Source organism: Cricetulus griseus, chromosome 4, assembly GCF_003668045.3.
Source record: "Cricetulus griseus strain 17A/GY chromosome 4, alternate assembly CriGri-PICRH-1.0, whole genome shotgun sequence".
Classification (NCBI taxonomy): Eukaryota; Metazoa; Chordata; class Mammalia; order Rodentia; family Cricetidae; genus Cricetulus; species Cricetulus griseus.
The window spans coordinates 90,382,828-90,407,171 of NC_048597.1; the positions used below are offsets into that span (position 1 = coordinate 90,382,828).

Genomic DNA, 24,344 nt, shown 5'->3' on the forward strand with positions numbered 1-24,344 from the left:
CCCTGCCACTATCGGTCATCCCACTTAGTCAATTTTCGTTCACCTGCCTGTGTTGTCACTGCCATGTTTCTGCAGTTTTGGGGCCCTTCCCCAGAACACCCCCTCCCACCACACCGTCTGATGATGAGCCCCTGGGGAATCTGTACCTTCACATCTGGTAGCTTGTTCCACTTTCTCCTGGGGGATCCTCCTGGGTTCCAGAACTGTCTTCGGAATGAATGAACATCTCCAGATGCTTCTGGGCCCAGGGTGCTGTTGCCCACTGTACTCTATCTCCCACAGTGGGTCTTGGGGGGGCCCACCTCCTGGCCTCCTGGTAAAATGTTGCATTCTGGCTAGAGTGCTGAGAGAAGCTTTAGTCCATAGTCTGTCCTGTACAAGGGTCTCCTGGGGGCCTTCCAGGCTGGTGCACAGCTCGACCCTGCAGACTGTGGAACTAGTTGAATGAAGTGCCTTGCTCATCTCTCCACTGGCAAAGAGCTATTGGTTTTAAATCCTAAATCCAGATGAAATCATTTGGTGCAAAAGGAGGAAAAAAAAATCGCCCCAGAGGAAATGGTTTCACAACACTAAAACTAAGGGAGCTTCCAAAGTTGGCAAAGCGCCATCTCACCATACCTCCTAGCTCCACATGGTTTTTCCTCAGAGATGGACCAGAAGTCTTGGAGTTGGCCTGGCCTGCAGTAGTTTGCTGAGCAGGGGTCTGGGCTCTGGGCTTTACAGCAAGGCCAGAAACGAGGAGCTTCCTGAAGCACAAGGCTCACAGATGGCTCCCAAGGGGCTCATTGAAGCAGAGAGTGACAGTCTGAAGGTTATTTTTCTTCATTTGAGATTCATTTCATGATCCTAATTAGTAGCAAGATAAATGCTCTGTGTGTGACATTTTAGAAATCAGTGGAAGTCAGAGGCCCAACGGGAGGCATCTCCCACAGTTTGTGGCAGGCTCTCGATACCCAAAAGACAGTAGGGAACAAGCTTGCCGGCCTGATTGAATCTTGTGGGATGGTGGTTCCCAAACAAGTTTATTAGAATCATCCAGAAGCTGTTAACCTTGGTGCCCAAAACCAGCTAACTGATGGGGCTGACTTAACATTTACCAAGTAAACAAATAAATAAATAAATAAGAAAAGACAGGCACGTGGCTAACCACTGGAAAGATGCTAGACAGACGGAAGCCCCAGTTGAAAAGATGCAAGTTGAAACCTGGCAGAGACGCCGCTATGTACCCAAGAGGACGGCTGAAATGAAGATGGACAATTCTTTCTTAAGTGGGTGGTGCACACAGAAGCTCATGTCTGGCTAGTAGAAGCCATTTTGGAGAACTGGCAGTCTCTTGTAAAGACACGGGAACTTCCTGTGTAATCTGGACATTCTATTCCTGGCAGGCTTTTCAAAATAAATGAAAGCACGATCCATAAAAAGGCTTATATACAATGGCCTGTAAGGGCAATTTTTAAGATAACAGACTCAAGCCAAATATTTGGCCAGGTGAGTCCTGACTGACATTCACTCTGGAGCACCAGGAGCCACAGAGGAGATCCTGACAGACACAACCTCCTTCACGGATTTGCCCTTGGAGGTGGTTTGATATGTCAGCTGAGCATCACTGTCTTGGTATCATTGTCTCCCCTGCCTGTGAGTCCAAGGGAGAATCCAGTCGGGCATCATGTCCCTAAACTCTGGAGTACCAGGAGGAACGATGGTGGACGATTTCATCATGGCCTCCCTCCCCCTGGTGTATGAGGAGAGACGGGGGAATGCAGTCCTATGTCACCTCCCTCACGCTGGAATATGAGGAAATGTGGGGGAGAATCCTGTCAGGTGTCACCTCCCTCACAGTTTTAGATGAGGAGCAACAGAGGGGAATCCTGTCAGATATCACTTCCTCACTCGAGCATGAGAGATGGTGGGGGCAATATCCTCTCCCTCAGGGTGTTGGATCAGGAGCAACAGAGGAGGGAGAATGCTGTTGGTTGCCACCTCCCTCATGCTATAACATCTGGAATAATGGGGGACTCTTGGCTCATATCACGCTTCTCACTTGGAGGATCAAGAGCCAAAGACAAATCCCAATCAGATAGCACTTACTTTGTGTTAGCGGGAACCATGGGCAAAATCCCCATCGATCTGGAATGATTGCTGCTCCTCACCAAGATTACTTCCTCTGACACAAGGAGATCTATGCTCATTCCTCCTAAGTGTGACCAGCAAAGGAATGGAATCTGCCTGTGGGGAGACTTGCAGTTATCTCCTTCCTTAATTACATCAGCTGGGCCAGTCAATGACCTAGCTAAACGGATCATCTTTCAGGTTCTGATCCACCTAACACCATGCTAAAAAGATGGGAGGGATAATTAACCCTTTAATGAGATAATGTACCTTTCCTTCCTGGAAAGCCTGCCCCTGATGCAGTCATAACAGAGCTTCCCTGAGGTTTTGTGAGCTCCCCCCCACACTCCCACCCCTTTCTGAGTAGGGACTCAGAAAGGATAACTTTTTCTGTCTCTTTCTGATACTGGCCTAAGTCTAGGTGTGTTCTCCCTAACGCTTTGGGCTTTTTAGCTCTTCCTCTGAAGCCCGCCCTCCTCCCTACTAAGTGGCTGCTTCTCTGCCATGCTGTCTTAATTCAAAGGGCAAAATGGCACAACCACCTACCCCTGCCCACTTTGAGACAGGGTATCACTATGTAGCTTTGGATAGCCTGGATCTTGACATGTAGAGCAGGATGGCCTCGTAGTCACAGAGATCTGTGACTACCGCTTCTGCTTCCCCAATCCTGGGATTAAGGGCATTGTCTGCCCTGAGGTTTATCTTTTAAAACTCGAATGAAATTATCTTCAAGCTTAAAAAAAAAAAGCACCTTCCCCACACAGTCAGTGGTGGGGCCCATCCTCTGTAGCCTTCCGTGAAGAGCTGAAGGTCACTTAACAGAGTGGGAACGAGAAATAACAGAACTTCGCAGTTTTGTTTTGTTTGTTTGTTTTGTTGGTTTTTGTTTGTTTGTTTGTTTGTTTTGAGACAGGGTTTCTCTGTGTAGCTTTGGAGCCTAACCTGGCACTCGCTCTGGAGTTCAGGCTGGCCTCGAACTCACAGAGATCTGCCTGCCTCTGCCTTCCGAGTGCTGGGACTAAAGGCGTGTGCCACCAATTTTAATCTGGTTCTGAACTGACTGCTTATGACCTCCACTCAGAGCCACAGCTCTGCAAGACAGGTGTCCATGGAATACTGCTTCTGGCTTGTCATCCCTACATGGCTCCAGTGGGTTTCCAGAATCACCGCTGCTGTTTCCAAATAAGTGACTGCAATAGAATATTGGAGTCAAATTTTACACAAATAATAGAACTCCCAGAAGTGAAAGAGAGAGACATGAAAGAGAGAAGTGTGGAAAGATGAAGGAGCCTGTGTATGGAACCAGGGCCCCAAATGTGACCGCCTAAAGCCAGTTTCTTCCTTGGTGTGGCCTGACTCTTGGTGAGCTGATATACTCCTGTATGTTCCATGCTGTACACAAACCATTGTTTGTCTATCTAGTCAGCCACAGAGACCATTTGGGTTGATCCACTTTTTATGCCACAACAGAAACATCCATGGCCTAGTGGAGCCTAAAGGCCAGAAGACAGGATTAGAGTCAAGAGATTTGATTGGGATAAACAATCCCCAGACCAGGACCCCTGGAGACCTGTTGCTGTGTCTTACTGTCCTCTGAATGTTGCACAAGTAGGGGACATCCCTATAATGACCAGGACACATCCCCCAACCTGAGAAAACCTCATTTGAGGCATCGCTTGGTTCTACTCTTCTGTAATCACAGCAAGAGTTTCTTATGCAAATAAAATCAGTGCATCTGACTCATGCACTGTCTCCTCATGAGTTTACGTTTATTTTGGAGCCAGGCAATAATAATAAAAAGTCATTACTGGCTATAATAGCCTTGGTGGTGGGGGATTTGGCACCTCTCTTCATCAGAAGTCACCCTGGGATTGTTACTGCTGTTAAGAAGATGAGAGCCACACCTATTTGTACATTGGGATTATATCTTAACCAATCAAGTTCTTGCTATTAAGAACCAGAAGTGCTATTAACATTTTGTTACTGTTATCTTTGTGAACAAAAAAGAAATTGTATCATTGCACAAATAAAAGGACAACTGCTTTTTAATACCACTTTTCAGATGATGTTCATCACTGCCTTTCCAGGCAGCAAGAGCAGAATGCTTCTGTTAAATTTGATGCAGACTGCCAGGCATTGGTGGCACACGTCTTTAATCCCAGCACTCAAGAGGCAGAGACAGGCAGATCTCCATGAGTTTGAGGCCAGCCTGCTGGTCTACAGAGCTAGTTCCAGGACAACCTCCAAAGCAATACAGAGAAACCCTGTCTTGAAAAACAAAAACAAAACAAAACAAAACAAAAATTTGATGCAGACTGATGTCTTTTCATTCTTGTTATTGGAAAGATTTGAGCTGGGAAACCAGGAACCCTGAGTAACCTCCACTGGCTTCAGCTTTAGGAGCCATGGAAGACCATGACAGGTCCCTCAGAAAGTCATGGCCTGGGTGAGACTAAGTGCTCAATGCCGAGGGTTGCCTTTGTTCTAAGGAAAAGTGGCACTGCCTTTTCTTCATCTTTTCAGCATTTTTCACCCTGTGCCAATCCATTCACTCTGGCAAAGTGTCATCAAGGTGGTGGCCACTCACTCTCCACCCCCATCTGGTCCTTTATTGATCTTTGCTTTCCCATGCTACCACTTCCAGGGGTATGCACACTGATGGATTGTTGTTTTGGTTTTTGGTTTTTTGTTTAGTTTTTTTTTTTTTTTTTTTTTTTTTTGAGAGACTGCGTAACCCTGGCTGTCTTGGAACTCACTATGTAGACCAGGCTGGCCTCAAACTCAGACATCTACCTGCCTCTGCCACCCAAGTGCTGCTGGAATTAAAGGCATGTACCACCACTGCCCAGCTGACATTGATGGATTTTTGTTACCTAGATAATTAGCATATCCATTCATGATTTCAACAAAATGCCAAAGGCTTTTTGCTGCCATTTTTAAGTGTGTGGGTTTAAGTCAAAATATTACGTGGCAGTCGGCAGTCTGTTGACTACAGCTGCAAAGCTGTGTACTCTGTAACTTCAGAGCTCATCATTCAGACTGATGTCAGCAAAGGTTATGGAACTGAGTAGTGTACAACTGGCGCATGTAAGCCTCATGTAGCCCTGAATCTTTATACACCAACAAGACAAGACACTAAGGAGTGACATGTGGAAAACAGTGTCTAAGACACTGTCATCTGTTGGAGTCACACAACCAAAGCCAAGTTCTTAGACTCTGGTCTGTACTGTTCTTTCGGGGCCTAAGGCATACAAGGACAGGCCCATGGCTCCTGGGGAAATGGGTTCTCATATACCCAGGGCACACTGATGTCTGTGGGAACAAGAAACATGAGGATAGGAAGGGGCAGACTCAGCTGTGGTCTCACAGGCCGATGGGGCTCTGGGTTGCACCATGGTGATACCCTCACACAGTATCTCTCCTTCCCCAGGACACCTGCCATGATTGGCTGCTCATTTGTGGTGGACCGGGAGTACTTCGGGGACATTGGCCTGCTGGACCCAGGCATGGAGGTGTACGGCGCAGAGAATATTGAATTGGGAATGAGGGTGAGTGAGCGCTGGGCTGGCAGACTCTGGGGAGCCAAGACTGCCTACAAGGGTGGACCTGAGGCGCCACGCTGCTTGGAAGGTTTTGTTAGCCCAGTTAAGACAAGGGCCCAGTTGGAGTCCTTGCCAGCACTTTTAAAAGCAAAGCTCTGCCTGTGAGCCAGTCAAAGCAGATGGAGCACGTATGTCTGTTAGCACTACAAACTGTCATTTCCTGTGTTATGCACATTGGCTTGTGGGGTTGCCTGGGAAAGTCTCATACTCAGAGCAGGGGGCCCAGGTGGACACAGTGGGGAAAACATTGGTCCTCCTGCTAACTAGATACAGCTACCACCTTGGTTATAGGGGAAAGGCAGAGCATCTACAGAAGGGCCAGGGCCTCTATGAGAGGAGACTTGGGAACAGCCTGCAGTGGAGGTGACAGGCAGAACTGGGCACTGGGGCCTTGCTGCAGAGCGTGGACCTTGACCTCAAGCAGAGAGGTTGTAGAATGGAGATTAAGCAGCCATGAGCCCTTATATAACCCCTGTGAGTCAGATATGGGCACAGCCCTTACTCTAAGCCTTTGCTTCTGTGTATCCCTAGGACACGGGGCCTCTTGGAACCATTAGCAACAGATGTGCTGAATGCCTCATAGCTGGGTTTTATAGCTACAGAGGGAACAGGAGAGGATGGCCGGCCTTCCCGCATCTTGGTTTATAGAGAAGGAAATGACTAGAGTAAAGAAAGAGTGTCCCTTAGAGGGAAAGACAGTAGGAAATGAAACAGGGAGGGGGGGTCGAGGTGGTGGCACTTATCATAAAGACACATAGGGAAACCAGGATCCTGTAGTGAGCCACAAGGTTCTGGACAGCAAGCCAGGATGTGGCTGGCAAGGATTGGCCAGTGCAAGGCTCTAAGGCAGCATATGTGTCCCCAAGGTTTGTGTGGCCTCACTTCAGAGATGGGAGGATATACACCTAGTCTATGAAGTAAGACATGGAGCACCAGACTCCAAGGCCCCTGATATCTTCTTCCAGGATCCCTCTGACTTGTGGGATGGAAGAGAATAGACAAAGAGGACGAGCCATGGCTGAGAGAAGAATTGAGTGGAGGTGGTGGGCAGTGGAGGGAAAGGCGGAAAGCAGCCTCCCCGCCATATTGGTCTCGAGCATCTAGAAGGACAGAGGTATCTCCGAGGTGTTGGGGCTGATGGTGGGTGCATCCCACAGATCCTGAAGTCCCTTCCAAGTTCAGAATCCATGCAGTCTTGCCATTCTGAGAAAGACCTTACTGCAGCCTGAGGCCAAGCCAGAAGAGCCTGGGACTCAGCTTTATCCCACCAAGCCTCAGTTCCAAGTGTTTTGTAGAGAAAGCAGTTATTTAATGCTTTGTTTTATCCTGAAAAAGAAAAAAAAAATCAGGTTGGATTTGGAGACTGGTGGTCAGGATTCTGCTTATGCTTGTGGCTCAGGGGCAGAGGCTGTGTGTGGCAGGCCCGTGCTAGGCTCTTGATCTCCTGGAGGACAAAGAAGACTCAGATGAAAGCTTGAGGTCAATTTGGAATTTATCAGGAAAACCCAAGCACAGGTAAGCTGTGAATGGCACCACTGGTGGAAGGAAGAGATTGGAGAGATAAGCAGGCACAGAGGTCAAGGTCAGCCGCATGGTGGCAGGCAGCCAGGATGTGGGGATGGAAGCTTTAGAAAGAGTAGGAAAGCTGGAAGCTTGCACTGGAGAGTTGAAATGCACAGTTAGGCTCTGACCAGTGTCCCAGATAAAAAGGAGGAGAAAGGGAATCGTTGAATCCTTCTGAGTCGTGATGCACAACAGTGGGTAGACCCAGGAGAACCCAGTGGCTTATAGGGACTGCACTAAGGGACTGAAATTCTTGGAAAGGATGTTACACAAATAATCATCCTTTTCATTGAGAAATCTTAGAGATGAAGGGTGTCTCTTTACTAAAGCACCCGGCCAGCCAAGGCTAGCAGCCAAATACGGGTTTGCTGCTACCAGAAGATTTTACCAACTTAGTAAAACTTAGGCTCGTGCATCTTACAGATGCTATCACCTTTAAATCTCTTTTAAGTCCTGGTCCCAGGTTATACTTGGAACAATTTAAACAGTGACAGGAAAGAGACTAAAAGTTTGGCCACTTGGGCAGATGGGAGATTCTCATAGCAAAGATATTGCCGGAGTAATTTCCTAAGTACACCTGTTTTGCTCTTCTCCAGTAGATGTCACCCAGGTTCATCTTGCCCGACTGGAAGAACTATGCTTTTCTCAAGAAGAGAGGGGGGCGTGGGCTTTATGGCAGGCCAGGAATGAACATTGGTTGTGGCCCTGCACTGCCCCCTTGAGCATGTCAGAGGCATGTTCTTTGAGAACGAGTCTAATGGCTAGTCAAATTTAGTGGACAAGCATTTACATCCTCGTGCTGTAAATTTATCTCTAACAGGCCTGGTTAGTATACTACTTATCTTTGGGGTATTTGTGGGGCAGCACCCCCTAGCTAAATTCTACTTTGTGTGACTTTATGTCTCCTAAGAAAATCTATTAACAAACCCTTTAAGACAGCAATTCTATTACTTCCAGTTTGTTTGTTTTGCTACATCAGGAATCATACATTATCTTAAGGTGAACCCACCTTCCTAGGGGTGGTCCTGACCTGCCCCACAGGATTAACCCTTAAGGGACAAGGCAAGGGCATAGCTTCACCCAGAGGTAGATCTTATTCTTTGCAGAGACCTGTACACAGAATTCAAGAGTGTGCAATCACTGGTATGTACACCGCCTGCACATCATGTGAATGGCACACAAGTGAGCCTAATGCATACATTCTATTTTTATTTATGACTGCACTTAGGGGAGATTGCATTGAAATAGACAGTTCCAGCAAGATAAAATAAACCATAGAAGGAGGAAGAAAGGGAAAGGGCAGAGAAGGGAAGGGAGGTGGGATGGGCTAACACAGCATACTTACAAAACCCTGTGGAGCTGGGCAGGAGGAAGGCCAGCACTTCTCTGAGCCAGGATTCCCTGCCCCATCCTAAGACTCTAGAGGCTGAGCCCTGGTTCCTCTGTTCTCATTGTTAAAGATTGGAGTCTGAATTCCTAAGGTCCCTCCTGCAGGGATAAACTCCTGAGTCCTAGGAGAACCCCCAAACCAGGAGCCTACAGGACAGGCCTCTCCAGGTCTGGCCTATGGAGAAGAAACAAGGTGACCTCCCCTCCCCCAAATACTCAATTTGATGCCTTTGACACCTGTGTGGCTCCAGGTCCAAAACTGTGGGGGCAACCCCTGGCTGAGGCACTTTTTCTTAGAGAATCCACAGGAATCTCGGGTCTTCCAAATGTGAATATTCTCTAGTATTATCCTATTATTAAAGAGTAATCGATTTAAGATGGCTCTTTCAAGAGCCGTCCGTGTGGTGTGGTTCTAGAAATTGCCAAAGACAAGGCATCCCTGTAGTCAATAGCAATCAAGGAAGCAGTTTTGCCTAGGTTAGTGTAGATCTATCTGACCCTTCAGGCAATGCTCCTATTCCCCAGAATGACCCGGGCTGACCACCGGGTCCAGCACATATGTGTGGACAAAGGGGACTTGCAAGCAGGGAGAGTCAGGGTACCCTGGATTTAGGCAGCTGCAGTTCATCAACCACCCCTGCTCATAGTGCCTGGATGGTCTGGAAGCAAACAAGGAGTCGGGACCAACCCAAGCTAGAGACAGCAGAAGGCAGGAGAATAACAGTGGTAGCAACCACCACTGCTGGCTGTCACTTTACAAGGTGCCTGTGGCTTAGACTGGAAGGGTACAGATGGCACGGGGTGGTTAAGAGGGGACAGGGTGGCTGTTAGGAGAGCCTGTGGGGTAAGGGTCATGGTCTTCTATATTTCTTCATTTTTTAAGCATGTGGTTGTAGAGTGATTTTCTCAGGACAGAAAGCTGTTACTGGGGACTTGGAAATAAAGACAAAGACAATCAGGAGCAAGCAGGGAAGTCTGGAACCCAACTCCATGGTGACTCAGGAGAGCTGGCTTTTTGCCATCTTCTGTGAGAGCAGCTCCATGCCTGGGTCTTGGGGTCTTAGTGGACTCACATGCTGTGTCCCTGTGTCACTGGCCTCCAGTGTCTTAGGCCCTCTTCTCATTGCTGTAACTGAATACCCAATAAAAACAACTCGTGGAAAGAAGGAAAGAAAGGCTTATTATGGTCTGTAGCTTGAAAGTGCTGCCTATCACGGCGGGGAAGTCACAGCAGCAGGAGCTCGAGACAGCCGATCCCACTGTGTCTGTGGTCAGGAATCAGAGACAGACAGACACTGGTACTCAGCTGCTTTCTCTTCTATTCCGTCTAGACCCTCAACCCATGCAATGGTGCTGCCCACATTCATAGTGGGTTTATCCCTCCTCAGCTAACCCAATCTAGAAACTTCTTCACAGACAGACCCCAGAAGTGTTTCCATGGTGATTCTAAGTCTTATTGAGTTGACAATCCAGATTAACCATCGCACCCCCCAAGTCCCAGAGCCTTTTGATGGGAGATGTTATTCTGTATATGTTTCTCTTACTGGTTAATGAATAAAACATTGATTGGCTGATTGGCCAGACAGGAAGTGACTAGCTGGGCAGAATCAGGATATAAGCAGGGACAAATAGGAAATCCCTCTCTTCTTTGCGGAGACACTGAGCAATCATCATGCAGCAGGCAAAGGAGTTGTGGGTCCCGCATTCTCCAGTAAGTCAAGACTATGTGGAAATACATGGATTAATAGAAATGGGTTAATAATTAAGACAGAGCTAGCCAATAAGAAGCCCTAGTCACAGGCCAACAGATTTATAACTAATATAGAATCCATGTGTTCATTTGGGGCTGAAGTGGCAGTGGGACCATCCAGGACAAAAAAAAAAAAAAAAAAAAAAAAAAAAAAACCCTCATGTCACAAAATGGTGCCTAGCACAGGGCCCAAACCCATGACCCTGAGATTAAGAGGGACAAAAAAAAAAAAAAACCCACCATGTTACAGCTTTCCCCACTGCATGACTGATGCCTCTGCCTGTCCCAGGACCCACTGTGAGAAACTTGTATGTGGCTATGGTGTCTCCAAGGACCTATTGTCCTGTCACAGCTAATGTATGTGTGGGCTCTGGTGTGATTGACCACTGAGGCTGAGATCCATGCTGGAGAGGGATGTAACACATCATAATTGAAATGCTTGTCTGACCTTAAACTGCAGCCCCATCCTGGGAGGCAATGGGGAACATGTGCATACACGGGAAAAGTTCAGTGTTACCAACAGCTACTCAGGAATCCTGAGTAACAAAGAGATGTTCTTCCAGGGCTGGCAGTTCTGGGCCCTATATTACCCGAGGCCCGGGGACTGGACTGGCAGATCCAAAGGCTTATGGCTCCAGACCCTTCCGAAGACAGAACCAAATTTCTCTGGACACTCTCTGGCAATGGAGGCTCATTGCCCTGGGCCTTAACTACCAGCAGCCCAAGCACTTGGCAGCCTTTGTGACCCTCCGCTTCTGGTAGAAATATATAGTGGCAGCAGACAAAGCACTGCAGAGCAGCTGAAGGTGTCGACTTCCAGTGCTGCAGCTCTCAAGAAAGCCCTTATGTTCTAGAGTGACAAGAGTCACAATTCTCGGGCTTTGGATGTCAGGGTTTCCAGCCCTAAAGGCTTTTCAGCTCTCTGTAATTCTTCCAGCAACCAGGGCCCATACTTCCTCATCTATAGCTCTCTTCTTTCTCCCTTTTTCAATCTTAGCTCTCCACCTCTGCTCTCCTATGTTCTGCTCCTTGTCACTTTGGCCCGTCTCTCCATGGAACTCTTGCTACCTCTTGTCACCACTACAGCCTGCACTGCCATTGCTGTCCCACTGCCGTAGTCTTTTCTTTGTGTTGCCAGTTCAGCCTGTTGCTAACATATCTAGGGGACAGCACAGGAGGGAGTCTCCCAGTGACTCCCAAAGTGAGTTGAACACCTTGCTTTTATAGCCAGAAAGGGGTATGGCCAGAGGTTTGTACCAATTAACTGCAGTCCTTTGTACAAATCGAGGGGCCTTGTTGGTGCCAGTCATGGCGAAACTCCTCTTGCACCAATCAGTCGTCCACTATGCAAATGGATAATGATGTTTGCTCCTGTCACTGTCCTTCTGCTTGCATAGTGCTCTTAACCACTGAGCCATCTCTCCAGGATCTAGAACACATTTTCTGAAAGTAGCTCTGCAGAATAAGAATAGTCTCTTAATCATCTTTCCTTGTAAAAGTCAGTTCCAAGGCTAAGGCAAGTCCCCATGGGGTGGGCCCTGGTCCAGCCGTGATCCTCAGGACGGAAAGCATGTCAAGCTGCAGGCAGTTTACCATGCAGGAGCAAGCGCTTGAGTTTCTCCTCTGCAGCTGGCTCTCCAGGCCAGACTTTGTTTGATTTTTGTCCTGACCTTTATTAAACCTAATGGATGTGACAGAGTCATTTCCCCCCTAATTGGCTGCAGGACTTTCCTCATTAGGGGACGCACAGATGGCATTCCTACAATCACAGGAATGAAAATTGACCTCAAGACCATGGAGTTTCTCTAATTGGGTTGAGTTGATTAGAAAGGCTGTGTGGGCCATCGTGTTAATCTCAGGTCAGCAATTGTGGGAACAGGGAATCGCTAGCAGAGCATGGGCCTGTGGCTGCTAACCAGCATCCTAAACAGGTTCACACCCCAAAGCCTCCGCCCTGCTGTCCCTCTACCAGGGACACTTTACCCTACAGACCCCACAGCTTGGCTGGCTCCCACTGTTCCTTCATGTCTGTCGGTTCAGATGTCGCCCTGGGAGTCCTCCCATCTTCCCAGCCTTCCTCATGGGAATCCCTCAGCCCCTCCATGCTCCAGGGTGGCACCAAGGACATTTAGATTTGGGGGTGATACAAATGTTCTATACTGACTGTGTCTCCAGGCCTGATGAGAACAAAATTCTAGTAGAAGAGGGAGGAGAGGAGACGACAGGAAGTTAAAAATGAGCAGTTAATTTGATGAGCACTGGTAAGATGTGTGTGAGGCAGGGAGCAGGCCATTCCCCAGGATGATATTTGAGCCCCAAGAGGATATCTACTCTGAGCCCAAGGTGAGGAGGACTGAGACGGCACCTTTGAGTTGTGTGTCAGATCTGAGGTCATTGCCACACTGATGCTACTGGGGAGTCTCAGCTGCCCCCTGAAAGTGGGTGGCCTAGAAGCAGCCTGCTTCCAACAGCTCCAATGTTAACTGCAGCAGGCTCCCAAGAGTTTTCTAGGGGCATTGGCTACACAGCCCAAATCAGGCAAGCAGCAGGATTAGGCTGGACATTGGATGGACCACACTATGAGAGTCATGTAGCTGCAGTCCTCACTGAGACAGATCAGAGGGGCCCCTTGCTTTCTGGGTGTTGGACAAGAGTGGCCATAAGCTGAGCCTCCTTACCTGCCAACTATCAACATATGAACATGCTCCAGCTGTGGGGAGCAGGCATTGGCAGGAGGAAAAGGACGGAGGGTATCTACTGCCTCGTGTGTAGAGCAGCATCATGGGCACTGTGTTTTCAGTGATCCCTGAGACCTGCATTCAAGCTTGCCTTTGCTTGCTCTTTTTTTGTTTGTTTTTTGCACCACTGTCTCAGCCTCGGTTTCCCCATGTAGAGGAGCATATGAGAACTAACTCCTGGAACTGTGCAAATATAAAATGCAGTAGGAGCTCAAGGTGGCCTTGATAGATGCTTGCCCACTTTCTTATACACTGTTTTACCCCCTTTATGAAATCACCCTAATGTAAATGGGGAGGTGAGGCACATTGACTCAAATAGAATTGAAATTGCCCACAGCGTGTCAGTGTCAGGTGTGCCCTGCTCAGAGCCTGCTTGTGGATATGCGTGTGCACTTGCATGCAGTAGGTCACGTGTGATGAGCATTGCCATGTGTTATTTATGTCTGTACCTTAGGTGTGGTCCTGCAGATATCTTTGAGGTGACCTGCTGGACCTGCAAGTTTGCTGCCGACATGAATTCATGAGTTCCTGTCTTCTTTCACATACTCAGACTCATGGGCTCTGGTACCTACCTGGAAGGCACTTGTGGCTTCTCTGTGTCACCAGACATGAAGTGATGGCTTGGTCTGGCTACCCACACAGCTCAGTCAACCCCTTATGATATGTCTCTGGAAATGGAGTCTCCCAGCCAAATGAGACTGGTGTTATACAGCTTTTGATGCAAATGCTAGGTCCCTTTTCTGCCCCCAAAAGGATAAATGTGTGTGGTATGTTTCTCTGTGAGTATATGTATGTGTGTATATGTGAATGCATATATAAATGTGGTGTGTGGTATATGTATATGTGCATGTGATATCTATCTGTGTGTGTGTATATATATATATATGTGTGGTGTATATATGTACACATGTATGTGTGTGCATGTGTGAAATATATGTGTGTGTGTGTGTGTGTGTGTGTGTGTATGTAATCCACATGTCTGTGAGTGTGGGGTGTACATGTGTGGAATGAATGTAGTATGTGTGTATGTACATGTGTTGTGTATATACATGGGTGATATGTTTGTACATACATGTGGTATATGTACGTATATGTGTGTGCATGTGTATGATATATGTGTGGGTTTTGTGCATACATGTGTGTATGTGTGAATGAGCATATATGTGTGTGGTATGTGCACACACTACGATATATGTGTATGTGTGGTCTTGGTGTACTTGTGTGGAATGTGTCATGTGTGTATGTTTGTGTGGTCTGTATATGTGAGTATACGGAGTATGTGGAATTTGTTTTGTCAGTGATGCCTGAGGGAGGCCATTGTCCAGGCCTTGCGGCATGCGGGGGGCTGATCAACTGTCATTTTTTAACTTCTGCAAATATAACAGACACTGAGGATGTAGCTTTGTGGTTTTGAATGGGGTGAACACTCTGTGTACATATGTTCACCGTGTGCTTTTCTCTCCCTGGCTGGCTTTTCTTGCTTGCCTCTCCTTCTCTGGCTGGTTGAAGAGCTGTTCTGCCCTCAGGGATATCAGCTCCCTGTGTGGTTGGGAAGCCCCTTCCTGTTGCATCTGGCTTCATTCTGGGCACAGGGCTTTTCCTGGTGTTTTCTGGAGGGACAACTTGAAGCCAGCAGCCCTTTAAAACCTCCCTGTTGGTAGCACAGTGTTTCCACTGTAAGAGCTTGGTCAGTGTTCAGTGTGTGCTTGTAAAGAAATGAGGTCCCAATGCCTTCATGCTGTTATAAAACAGAGGCCCCTCCATCCTTTGCCGCAAAAACAACAGCCTCTGTGTGTGTGCAAGTGTGTATTGGTGTGTATGCATATGTGTCAGTGTGTTTTGTGTGAGTGGTATGTACATATGTATGTATGTTTGTATGTGGTATGTGTGTATATATGTGTGTCCATAGTGTCTGTTTGGGGCTTTTACTTTCAGCCATTACCTCATTGTTTTATAAAATACTTTATACCTAGCAACTGAGTATGTCCTCATTGTCTGTCTAGGATTTCTTGGCTACTCTCTTGTTTTCATTCCTGTGCCATGGTTTGAAAAAGATATGTCCTCCACGGGTTTCTATATTGAAGGCTTGGTCCCCAGCTAGTGGTGCCATTTGGGGAGGTAACGGGAACTTTAAGAAGGAGGGTCCATGCTGGAGGACATAGGTCACAGGAGACAGAGCCTTGGCAGGAGGCACATCATGCCCTAGGCTCCTTCCTGTGTCTCCCTGTCCATAAAGCCAGCAGCCTTGCTCCCATCAGCCTCACCTCATGCCCACAGCAGCAGAGGCAAATGACTGCACTGCAACCTCTGAGGCCACGGGTGATGATTATCCCTTCTTGAAATTGTTTCTCTCAGGCATTGTCACTATGCCTGTGAAATTTGTCAGTGTTTAAGAAAACATTCCATTGTGTTGGGTGTGGTGTTGTACACCTTTAATCCCAGCACTGGGGAGGTAGAGGCAGGTGGATCTCTGTGAATTCCAGATCCTGGTCTACAAAGAGAGTTCCAGGACAGCCAGGGCTGTTACACAGAGAAACCTTGTCTTGAAACACAAACAACAAAACAATCCCATCATACCTGTTGTAGTTGAAGTCATGTGATGTCATGTGTTTGTGTGGGTCACAAGACACTATTTTGATGGAAGTGGCACTGGCACAGGACAAAGGGGATTGGCCAGAGTTCTCTGTAGCAGGCTTTTGCCTTTGGGCCACCAACCAGCTCCCAAATCATGGCACAGAGACTTATTAGTTTGAATTCTCCGCCTTATCTTATGCTTGTTTCTTACTAGCTCTTATAACTTAACATATTTCTCTTTATCTACATTTTGCCTTGCGGCTTTTTACCTTTTTTTCCTTCCGTATATCTTTCTTTCCTTCTTCTCCTGTCTGGTTGGCAGCTCCCTGGCTTCTGGCCCTGGGTGTGTCCCTCTCTATATCCCTCATTCTCTTCTTTTTTCCCCTCTTTCTATTCAAGCCTAGATTTCTCCTATTTATTCTCTCTGCCCAACAGCCCCACCTATCCCTCTCTGTGCCTAGCCATTGGACATTCAGCTCTTCATTAGATCAATCAGGTGCCTTAGACAGGCAAGTTGGAAAAATAAATACAGCATAAACAAATGTAACACATCTTTACATCATTAACAAAGGCAGCAGAAACAAATGTAATACACCCTTACACAGTTAAATATCCCATAGCATAAACAAATGTAACACATCTTTACATAGTTACAATAATTTTCTATAACAGTTCTCCTGAGAAACAGATCAGAAAGACCTAGGTGGACCTAGAAACCAGCTCACAGTTACGGATTCTGAGAAGCCCCAAGGTCTGGTCAGCACCAGGAGCTCAGGGATCTAAGAGTGCAAGTGCCAGTTCAAAATGTTGACATAATTCAGTCCAGCCCCAGGCACAGGCTGAGAGCAAACTCCTCTCCTAGCCTGCATCTTCTCTGGCCTGTTTATCATGTAGGTGCATCGTAGCTCTTACCCAGCACTCTCCAAATAACACTTGGTCAAACATCCCATTCCTGGGCAGAGAGGAAGGCAACATAAAAAATGGGCCACTTGCTAGCTCAGCTTGAGATGATCATGGAGATTTGCCCTATAGCCGGGGAGAGCTAAATATAATTGAAATGACTAGAACAAGCCTGAGCTTAGGAACCAGAGCATGAAATCCGTTCCTACTGCAGAGCTGCAGATGGTTAGGGGATTCAATGTTTGTTTGCTTAGAAAGCAAGCTATTCTACCTTCTATTGGGATCATGTGTTTGCTTAGGGTACCAGAGGCTGCGTGTGCTAGTTTTCTTCACTGTGACCAAAGCACCCAACAGCAATAGCATGAGTAAGGAAACATTTGTTTGGGTGTGTAGTTTTAGAGTCTCAGTCTGGCATGGCTGGGAAGGCATGGCAGCAGAAGCAGGTGTGTCTGTGGTGGCAGGAACATGAGGTGTGGGTGTTCACATTATGGTGACTATAAAGCAGAGTGCAACAGGAAGCAGGCTTCACTTCAGTGACTTATTTCCTGCAGCCCAGTCCCTTCTCTTAGTATTTTCACAGGCTATCAAAATAGCACCACACACTGGGAAGAAAGCATCTAAAAATGAGCTGGGGTAGGGGCTGGTGGGTGGGGATTGGGGGTTCCAATTCAGTTGCTGTTGAGAAACTGGTACTTTTTTTTTTTTTTTTTTTTTTTGGTTTTTCTAGGCAGGGTTTCTCTGTGGCTTTGGAGGCTGTCCTGGAACTAGCTCTTGTAGACCAGGCTGGCCTCGAACTCACAGAGATCCGCCTGCCTCTGCCTCCTGAGTGCTGGGATTAAACCAACGCCCAGAGAGAAACCAGTTACCTTTTTTAATCAAACCAAATCAGCTATAGGTTGACTCTGACAAACCAGGCTAGGGAGGTAGTTGTTAAGCATCCCTACCCAGAGTTCTGACTGGGGTAGATGGGATCCAAAGCCACAGCCATACAACATGGAAGAGAAATCAGGCATGTCAGGAAATCCTAAAGGGGAGGCAGCCTCTTGCCCAAGTGGATACAGCCTGTAGTCCATGTCTTCTTCTTCGACACCTTCCTCTAATAAACCCAAAATGTCCAGGCCCCTAGGAAGTCCAGACCTGAGTGGACCAGGTGTCCTCCCATGGCATTCTGGGCTACTTGGTATGTCAGGTGACCCCCTTAGCCTCTAACCAGGTCCAACCCTCTCACCCCAGGTGTGGCAGTGTGGCGGCAGCATGGAGGTCCTCCCCTGCTCCCGTGTGGCCCACATTGAGCGTACTAAGAAGCCATACAACAACGACATTGACTACTATGCCAAGCGTAACGCGCTGAGGGCGGCCGAGGTGTGGATGGATGATTTCAAGTCCCACGTGTACATGGCATGGAATATCCCCATGACAGTAAGGCGGGTACTGGGTGGGGTGGACAGATACAGGGAGGCTTGAAGACTCTAAGGAGGGAATTGGGGTGACTCTGGAACACTGGGCCACATCCAGGCAACCTCCCCTACAGGGTGGGCCATGTAGGAAAGGGATTCTTCTCATTGGTACAGCCACAGTGGTCACACCCTTCCCCTTACCATAGGTTCCAGGCTACAGGTAGCCACCAAATGTAAGTAGAGGTCAGCCAAGCCCTAAATCTCACCCTAGTGTTCCTTTCTCCAGCTGGTCCAGCCTCTTAGAAACAGCCTGCGCCCCCCCACCCCCGTCCTATAGTCAGAATCCTTGTCCTATAGACCTTATATCCTGATTCAGGGCACATGGGTGCTTTCTTGTATTTATATGTTATTTTAAATGGGGTCTCATTCTGCAGCCCCATTTGACCTTGACTCACTATAGTTTTGCCTCTTCCTCCCTTGTGCTGGGGTCACAGATGTGCCTCACCATTCCTGGCCGACTTAACCTTTTTAAATGTCTCTCTTAATCCTCTTAAATTGTCTCACCGCCACTAAGGCCGCACACCTGGCATTTGGATAATCATGTGGACCGTCTGGACCTGACCATCCCATCCCTCACAACCCGGCGAGATGCACAAGACCGACCTCCTTAACCCAGGACCTGCAAGGTCCCCTTCCAGGCTTCCCTCCCGCCTCATGGATCAGGACCCCATGGGATCCGCAACACTTACACTCTCCTGCATGCTTGTGTCCCACAGAACCCAGGAGTGGACTTCGGGGATGTGTCTGAGAGGCTGGCCCTGCGCCAGAAGTTAAAATGCCGCAGCTTTAAATGGTACCTGGAGAACGTGTACCCTGAGATGAGGATCTACAACAACACCCTCACGTACGGAGAGGTACCGCCTCTGCACCAGGGCCCTGCTGGGGTTGTGGTTGAGGTGCCCAACACCTCAGCACCTATACCTCAGGATCACATATCCCAGCATCCTGTGCCCACCACCAGAAACTCACCAACACAAATGTATATATCCTCATGCACATTCTTGGACATTGAGGCCCCAAATAACATGGGTATACTCCTGTTCATGGACAGCACCACCATTGAGTCCACATGGAAACGTACCTACACATTTGCATGCAGAAATATACCCAAACAAATGGGTGAGTGAGATAGCGCAGCAGGTGAAGATGCTTGCTGCCTGCCAAGTCCTATAACTTGGGTTTGATCCCTGGGACCTGCATGGTAGAAGCAGAAAACCAGCTCCCTCACACTGTCCTCTGACTTCCATATGCTCACCATGGCAAGTGTGCAGCCAGGTACAAAGTAAACACTAATTAATTCATTGGAGTTCTTGGAGACAGAGTCCCTGGTTGTCCTGTAGACATCTCACAAAGATGCTCCTGCTGGGAAAAATACGTAATTTTTAAAAAGAAGTCTCCTACTATAAGTGTGTGTGGTTATAAAAAGAAATATACCAAAACAGATAGGCCTATGTATACATGCATATGTATAAACAGACATTCACACATGCTTACACACGGGCAATCAATCACACACATGCTGACAAATGCATAAACTCGCGTGCCCATCACACATCTTCACACATCTGTGTATATATTCACACGCATTCATATCAAGGTGCACGTGTGCATGATTACACATGAATGTGCATTCATACATGTGTGAATACATGAGCTTATGTATAGACACGTGTGCAGCCTGTGCTCACTCACTCACACGAACATATATAAGCTCATCCCATGCATACCTGTGCATGAGATCATACAAACACACACTGAAGCGTGTCTGTCTGCTCCTATGGGTACGTGTACACACACACACACACACACACACACACACACACACACATGCACACTGTTGCTGTTCATGTATATGGAGCTCCCCACACAGTTTCACCCATGTGCAGAAGCTTCCACCACACACAGAAGTGCACAGGTTTGTGCCCTGGTGCCACAGAGCTACATACACACCACAATGCATGCAGCTTGCTCTGTAGACCAGGCTGGCCTTGAACTCACAGAGATCCGTCTGCCTCTGCCTCCTGAGCGCCGGGATTAAAGGCGTGTGCCACCAACGCCTGGCCACAAAGCACGCATTATAGGTGTATTTAGAAGTGTGTGTACTTGAGTGCCGGCCCATCAGCTGTCCCTGGACCCATGTTTCTCCCTGATTCCAGAGTGCACAGCTGTGCACAGAGCCCTCTCCAAACCCTGGGAGAAGGCACTGTGTTCCTACCTTGGCCCAGGTGTGGAATGTAAGGTATCCCACCACAGAACTGGCAGGAAGAGGGGAGGGTATCCCACAGACAGCAACAACCTCCTGTTCCCAGCTTCTTGACTGTATAAGGTCAGTCCAGCTTCCCTATGTGGAGGTGGTATACAGACCGCCCTGGAACATCACCCAGGGTAGGGGTAGGACTGAGGGGCCTGGCAGGCAGACCTATCAGCTCTGGACCTTGGTCACCCCTTAGTCAGATCCAGCCTGTGGGCACGAAGCTTTCCTGGAAGTGCAGGTGGAAAGGGAAGCAACTGTTCCATTTCCTGTGTTGTCCCTCCATGGGATCCATACCCAACTCTAGATGTTGAGACCCTTGGACTTTTCCTGTCCTAGGGTCAGGCCCAGGGGTCCTTTCAAGGGGCTGTGCTCTGTGATTGACTTATTTCAAACTCCACAGCCTGAAACCCAGTTGGGTGAAACAGAACATAACTCTTCTGGGTCAGAGTCTGAGGTCGCCACTGTTCCTGGGGACTGCAGAGTGGGTGCCCCTGCACTTGTTACATAGATTAGAGATCAGCTGGCTGTTGGTTGGGTCATGTCACCCCTCCACCATCTGGGAACCGCTCTGTCCAAGTGTGTGCTTGGGGGAACCTACAACTATCTCCTGAGCTCAGGGCTATACACAGCCACTTTTGCTGCAGTCTTAGCCAAAGTGTGTTGGAGGCAAGACAGCCTCTGCATCTGCATAGGAGGAGATGCTAGCACACGGATGTCCCTAAGCTAGTAACACAAGCCATCCTATTGACCAAATCCAGCCTCACCTCCTGGGGCCCATATAACTCTCCATACACTCACAACCTGTCTATGTAACAAGCTCACTCATCTCTTCCCAGGCTGCCTAGGGTACCACAGTTGCCTCATCTGTTTGACTTTCCCACCTCCTTCCATGCACCCACACTACACCACACCTTCTGCCCTGCCCCAGGTGGATGCTAGGCCCCCAGGTTTTATCCCAAGGGAGGAATTCTGGATGTGAAGTTCATACCTGTCTCATCCCAGGCAGCCCACAGCCAGCTACAAAGTGGTCACTTCTGTTCCTAAGAGGGAGACAAGGTGGGAGAGTCCCTGGAAGCTTTCCCTCAAGCCCTGGGATTTTCCTCAGTGACCTACAGTTTCTCTGTTGCTCCTGGATATAGGTAAGAAACAGCAAAGCCAGTGGTTATTGCTTGGACCAGGGCGCAGAAGATGATGACCGGGCCATCCTCTACCCCTGCCATGGCATGTCCTCCCAGGTAGGCCACACCTAGACCTCATAGCGAAGGGAAGGTGAGCATGGGATGGGTCATGGAGAATCCCTTGGCTGTTGGGGCCAAGTTCAGAAGAGCCTGGAACAGCTTGGGACTCTGAAAGCAGCTGGTGCCATTAAGTTAAGAGCAAGTGCTTTGGGTCAAATGGGCCTTGCCAAGTCATGAACTGTCCCCCTGCCTTGGTTTCTCCATCACTTAAATGGGACAGAGGCAGTATGTGTTTTCCGGGGTGGTCTTGTGGCTTAATGGAAGTCATGGTGGAGTGTTGCCTGGTCTAAACATGATGGAGGAAAAAAGTTATGTTTTCCATTCTGTTCTTGATAGGTAAGCCCTGCTTTGTGCTTGCAAGCCTGGATCACTCAGAGAAATGATTGCCAGGCTTAAGTGCCTTGTGCAGCTCAGGGCTAGGGTTGTTCATACCTCTAGGTGGCTGATCCCAGCCACAAGTGAATCAATCCCATTCTGCTGCTGTTGATTGGTATCTCCCCAGCAGGTGCTGAGCTCAGCACCTGTCTTCTCTGAACCTGAGCCTCACTCATCAACATCCATCTGGGCAGACTGGGGTTTCTGTGAGCTCATGGTTTTGCTGCCTCCAACATGGGACAGAGATAGCCAGTATCTTTTGAATGCTGCTTAATTTCAGGCTGCAAAGTGCCTGCTTTGACACAATGGCCCAGTGAGTGGGAGATCACTGTCCTCCATGCCACCCACTGTAGTGGCCTCTGGAAGAGTTAAGCTTCCTGGGCCAACCTCCCCCAATGGGTTTTCAGCACAATGGCCTCTGACTGAGGGCAAAGGGGGAGATCAGTAGAGTTGTAAATGATTGTCCCTCCAGCCTCGTCAACACTTGTGGTTCAGCCCCTGGCTGGCACCATTTTCTCAGGTCCAAGATGAGTGAGTGTGTGCTAGTGGGACCTAGGCACCTGACAAGGTGCCTTGTGACTGTGGTGGACATGGCCACAGCAACACCACATTGTCCTGCTAGAGAGAAAAGCTGTGGGTTTGGATATTGATGAAAGCCCTGGCATAGACAGGTACCTTGAGCTTGAACCTAAGCTGCACTCACAACTCCCACTGTTTCCCCAGCTGGTGCGCTACAGTGCTGATGGCCTCCTGCAACTGGGCCCCCTGGGCTCCACTGCCTTTCTGCCAGACTCCAAGTGTCTGGTAGATGATGGCCGGGGGCGCATGCCCACCCTGAAGAAGTGTGAGGATGTAGCCAGGCCTACGCAGAGGCTATGGGACTTCACCCAGGTCAGTGGATGGGGCTGACAGTCCTGGAAACTCAGACTTCATGGCTGTAGCAAATACTGAGAGAAACAGCTAAAGGGAAAGATTTACTTCTTGTTCCTGGTTTCGGAGGGTTTACCATAGTGGCAGAGCAGGGCAGCCCACGCCATGATGGGAGGAAGGGAGGGAGCCTATACCAGCTGGCTTCATCCTTTCTGTCCGTTATTCCATCTGGATCCCCAGCCTGTGGGGTGTATGCTTGCCTCCCTTGTCTAGTTACCTCTCTGCAGACGCCCTCACAGACACACCCAGAGGTATGCTTTACTGCCCTAGACACTTCTCAGTCAAATCAGATTGATAGTCAAGATTGACCACCTCATGGCCTGTGGCACAGAACGTTTATAAAACTGGTCTAGAGTCACAAAAAGAGAGAGGCACAACCTTGCCTGCTCCAGCACTGGACAGAGGCAGAGGAGGTGGAGCTCTGGCCTTTAGAGCTCCTCGCACTGGGCTCTGCAGCTGACCACTTCCCTGCTGCCCTTCACTTGCCTCAAGCCCTGCTCTTCTGGTCTCTGGGCCCTGATCCAGGTCCAACCCCCTCACCATCCCTTCCTGTACACCGAAATCCACTCAGCAGCAGCCTCTATGGATCACACCTCCACTGATCTTTTCCTGGCCCCTAGCCTCCAGAGATCTCACACAGAGGATCCCTCCAGAGTTGTTCTGCCACCCTGGGCAATTTGTAGGAGGAGGTGGGGTGTAGCTACTCTGACTGTAGGGATGAATTGCCACTGTTGCTTGCTGGGCCACTGAGGGTCTAAGGCTCACAGGAGGCTGGCCAGGTGGACAGGGAGGGCTAGCATGCATGGAAGAACCTGTTGGAGATGGCTCCAAAGTCTCCAGGGTCCATGAAATTTGGGGACCACAGAGATACCAAATAATTAAGGAGACCAAAGGGCACCTAAGAAAAGGACAGTCTTGGAGGCCCTAGATGCGTTCTTAGAACCTCTTTGAAATCCAGAGACTTGAACAGAACTGCTAGCCCGGCTGAGGTAGGGCAGAGGAAATGCAAATAATCCAAGGAAACAGGTCCCTAGGTGATAGTGCTGTGATTCCTTATCAGGATGTGACCCGGACTCTCAAGCTGACTCTGTCTCTCCTGTCCTACAGAGTGGCCCCATCGTGAGCCGAGACACAGGCCGGTGTCTGGAGGTAGAGATGTCTAAAGACGCCAACTTTGGGCTGCGGTTGGTGGTGCAGCGCTGCTCGGGGCAGAAGTGGATGATCCGAAACTGGATCAAACACACCAAGCACTGACCTCTGCCCACCCCACCTCCACACACTCGGGCCCTTGGACTCTTGAGTGCTCCAAGACTCAGGAGATCCTGGACTGGAGCCAGGATGGAAACTTCTTGCCCACCCCCACAGACCCAGAGCAATGTGGGCCCTGCACACCTCAGGGCTGGGCCCTGTCACCTGGGACAGCAGAGGAGAGGCCCAGGAACAGCAGCTTCAGTCTGCATTAGGA

At 48.7% G+C, this 24,344-nt stretch overlaps 1 protein-coding gene across 1 annotated transcript in view; it reads left to right on the forward strand.

The window, feature by feature from the left end:
* Window positions 1-24,133, forward strand: part of Galnt9 (polypeptide N-acetylgalactosaminyltransferase 9) — a 73,853-nt gene extending 49,720 nt beyond the window's left edge. The window contains exons 6-11 of the mRNA XM_027415883.2: window positions 5,540-5,657; window positions 17,859-18,044; window positions 18,799-18,936; window positions 21,476-21,571; window positions 22,673-22,840; window positions 23,987-24,133. Coding sequence (XP_027271684.1) covers window positions 5,540-5,657; window positions 17,859-18,044; window positions 18,799-18,936; window positions 21,476-21,571; window positions 22,673-22,840; window positions 23,987-24,133 — 853 coding nt within the window. The remainder of the gene's footprint in view (window positions 1-5,539; window positions 5,658-17,858; window positions 18,045-18,798; window positions 18,937-21,475; window positions 21,572-22,672; window positions 22,841-23,986) is intronic.
* The last annotated feature ends 211 nt before the right edge of the window (window positions 24,134-24,344 follow it).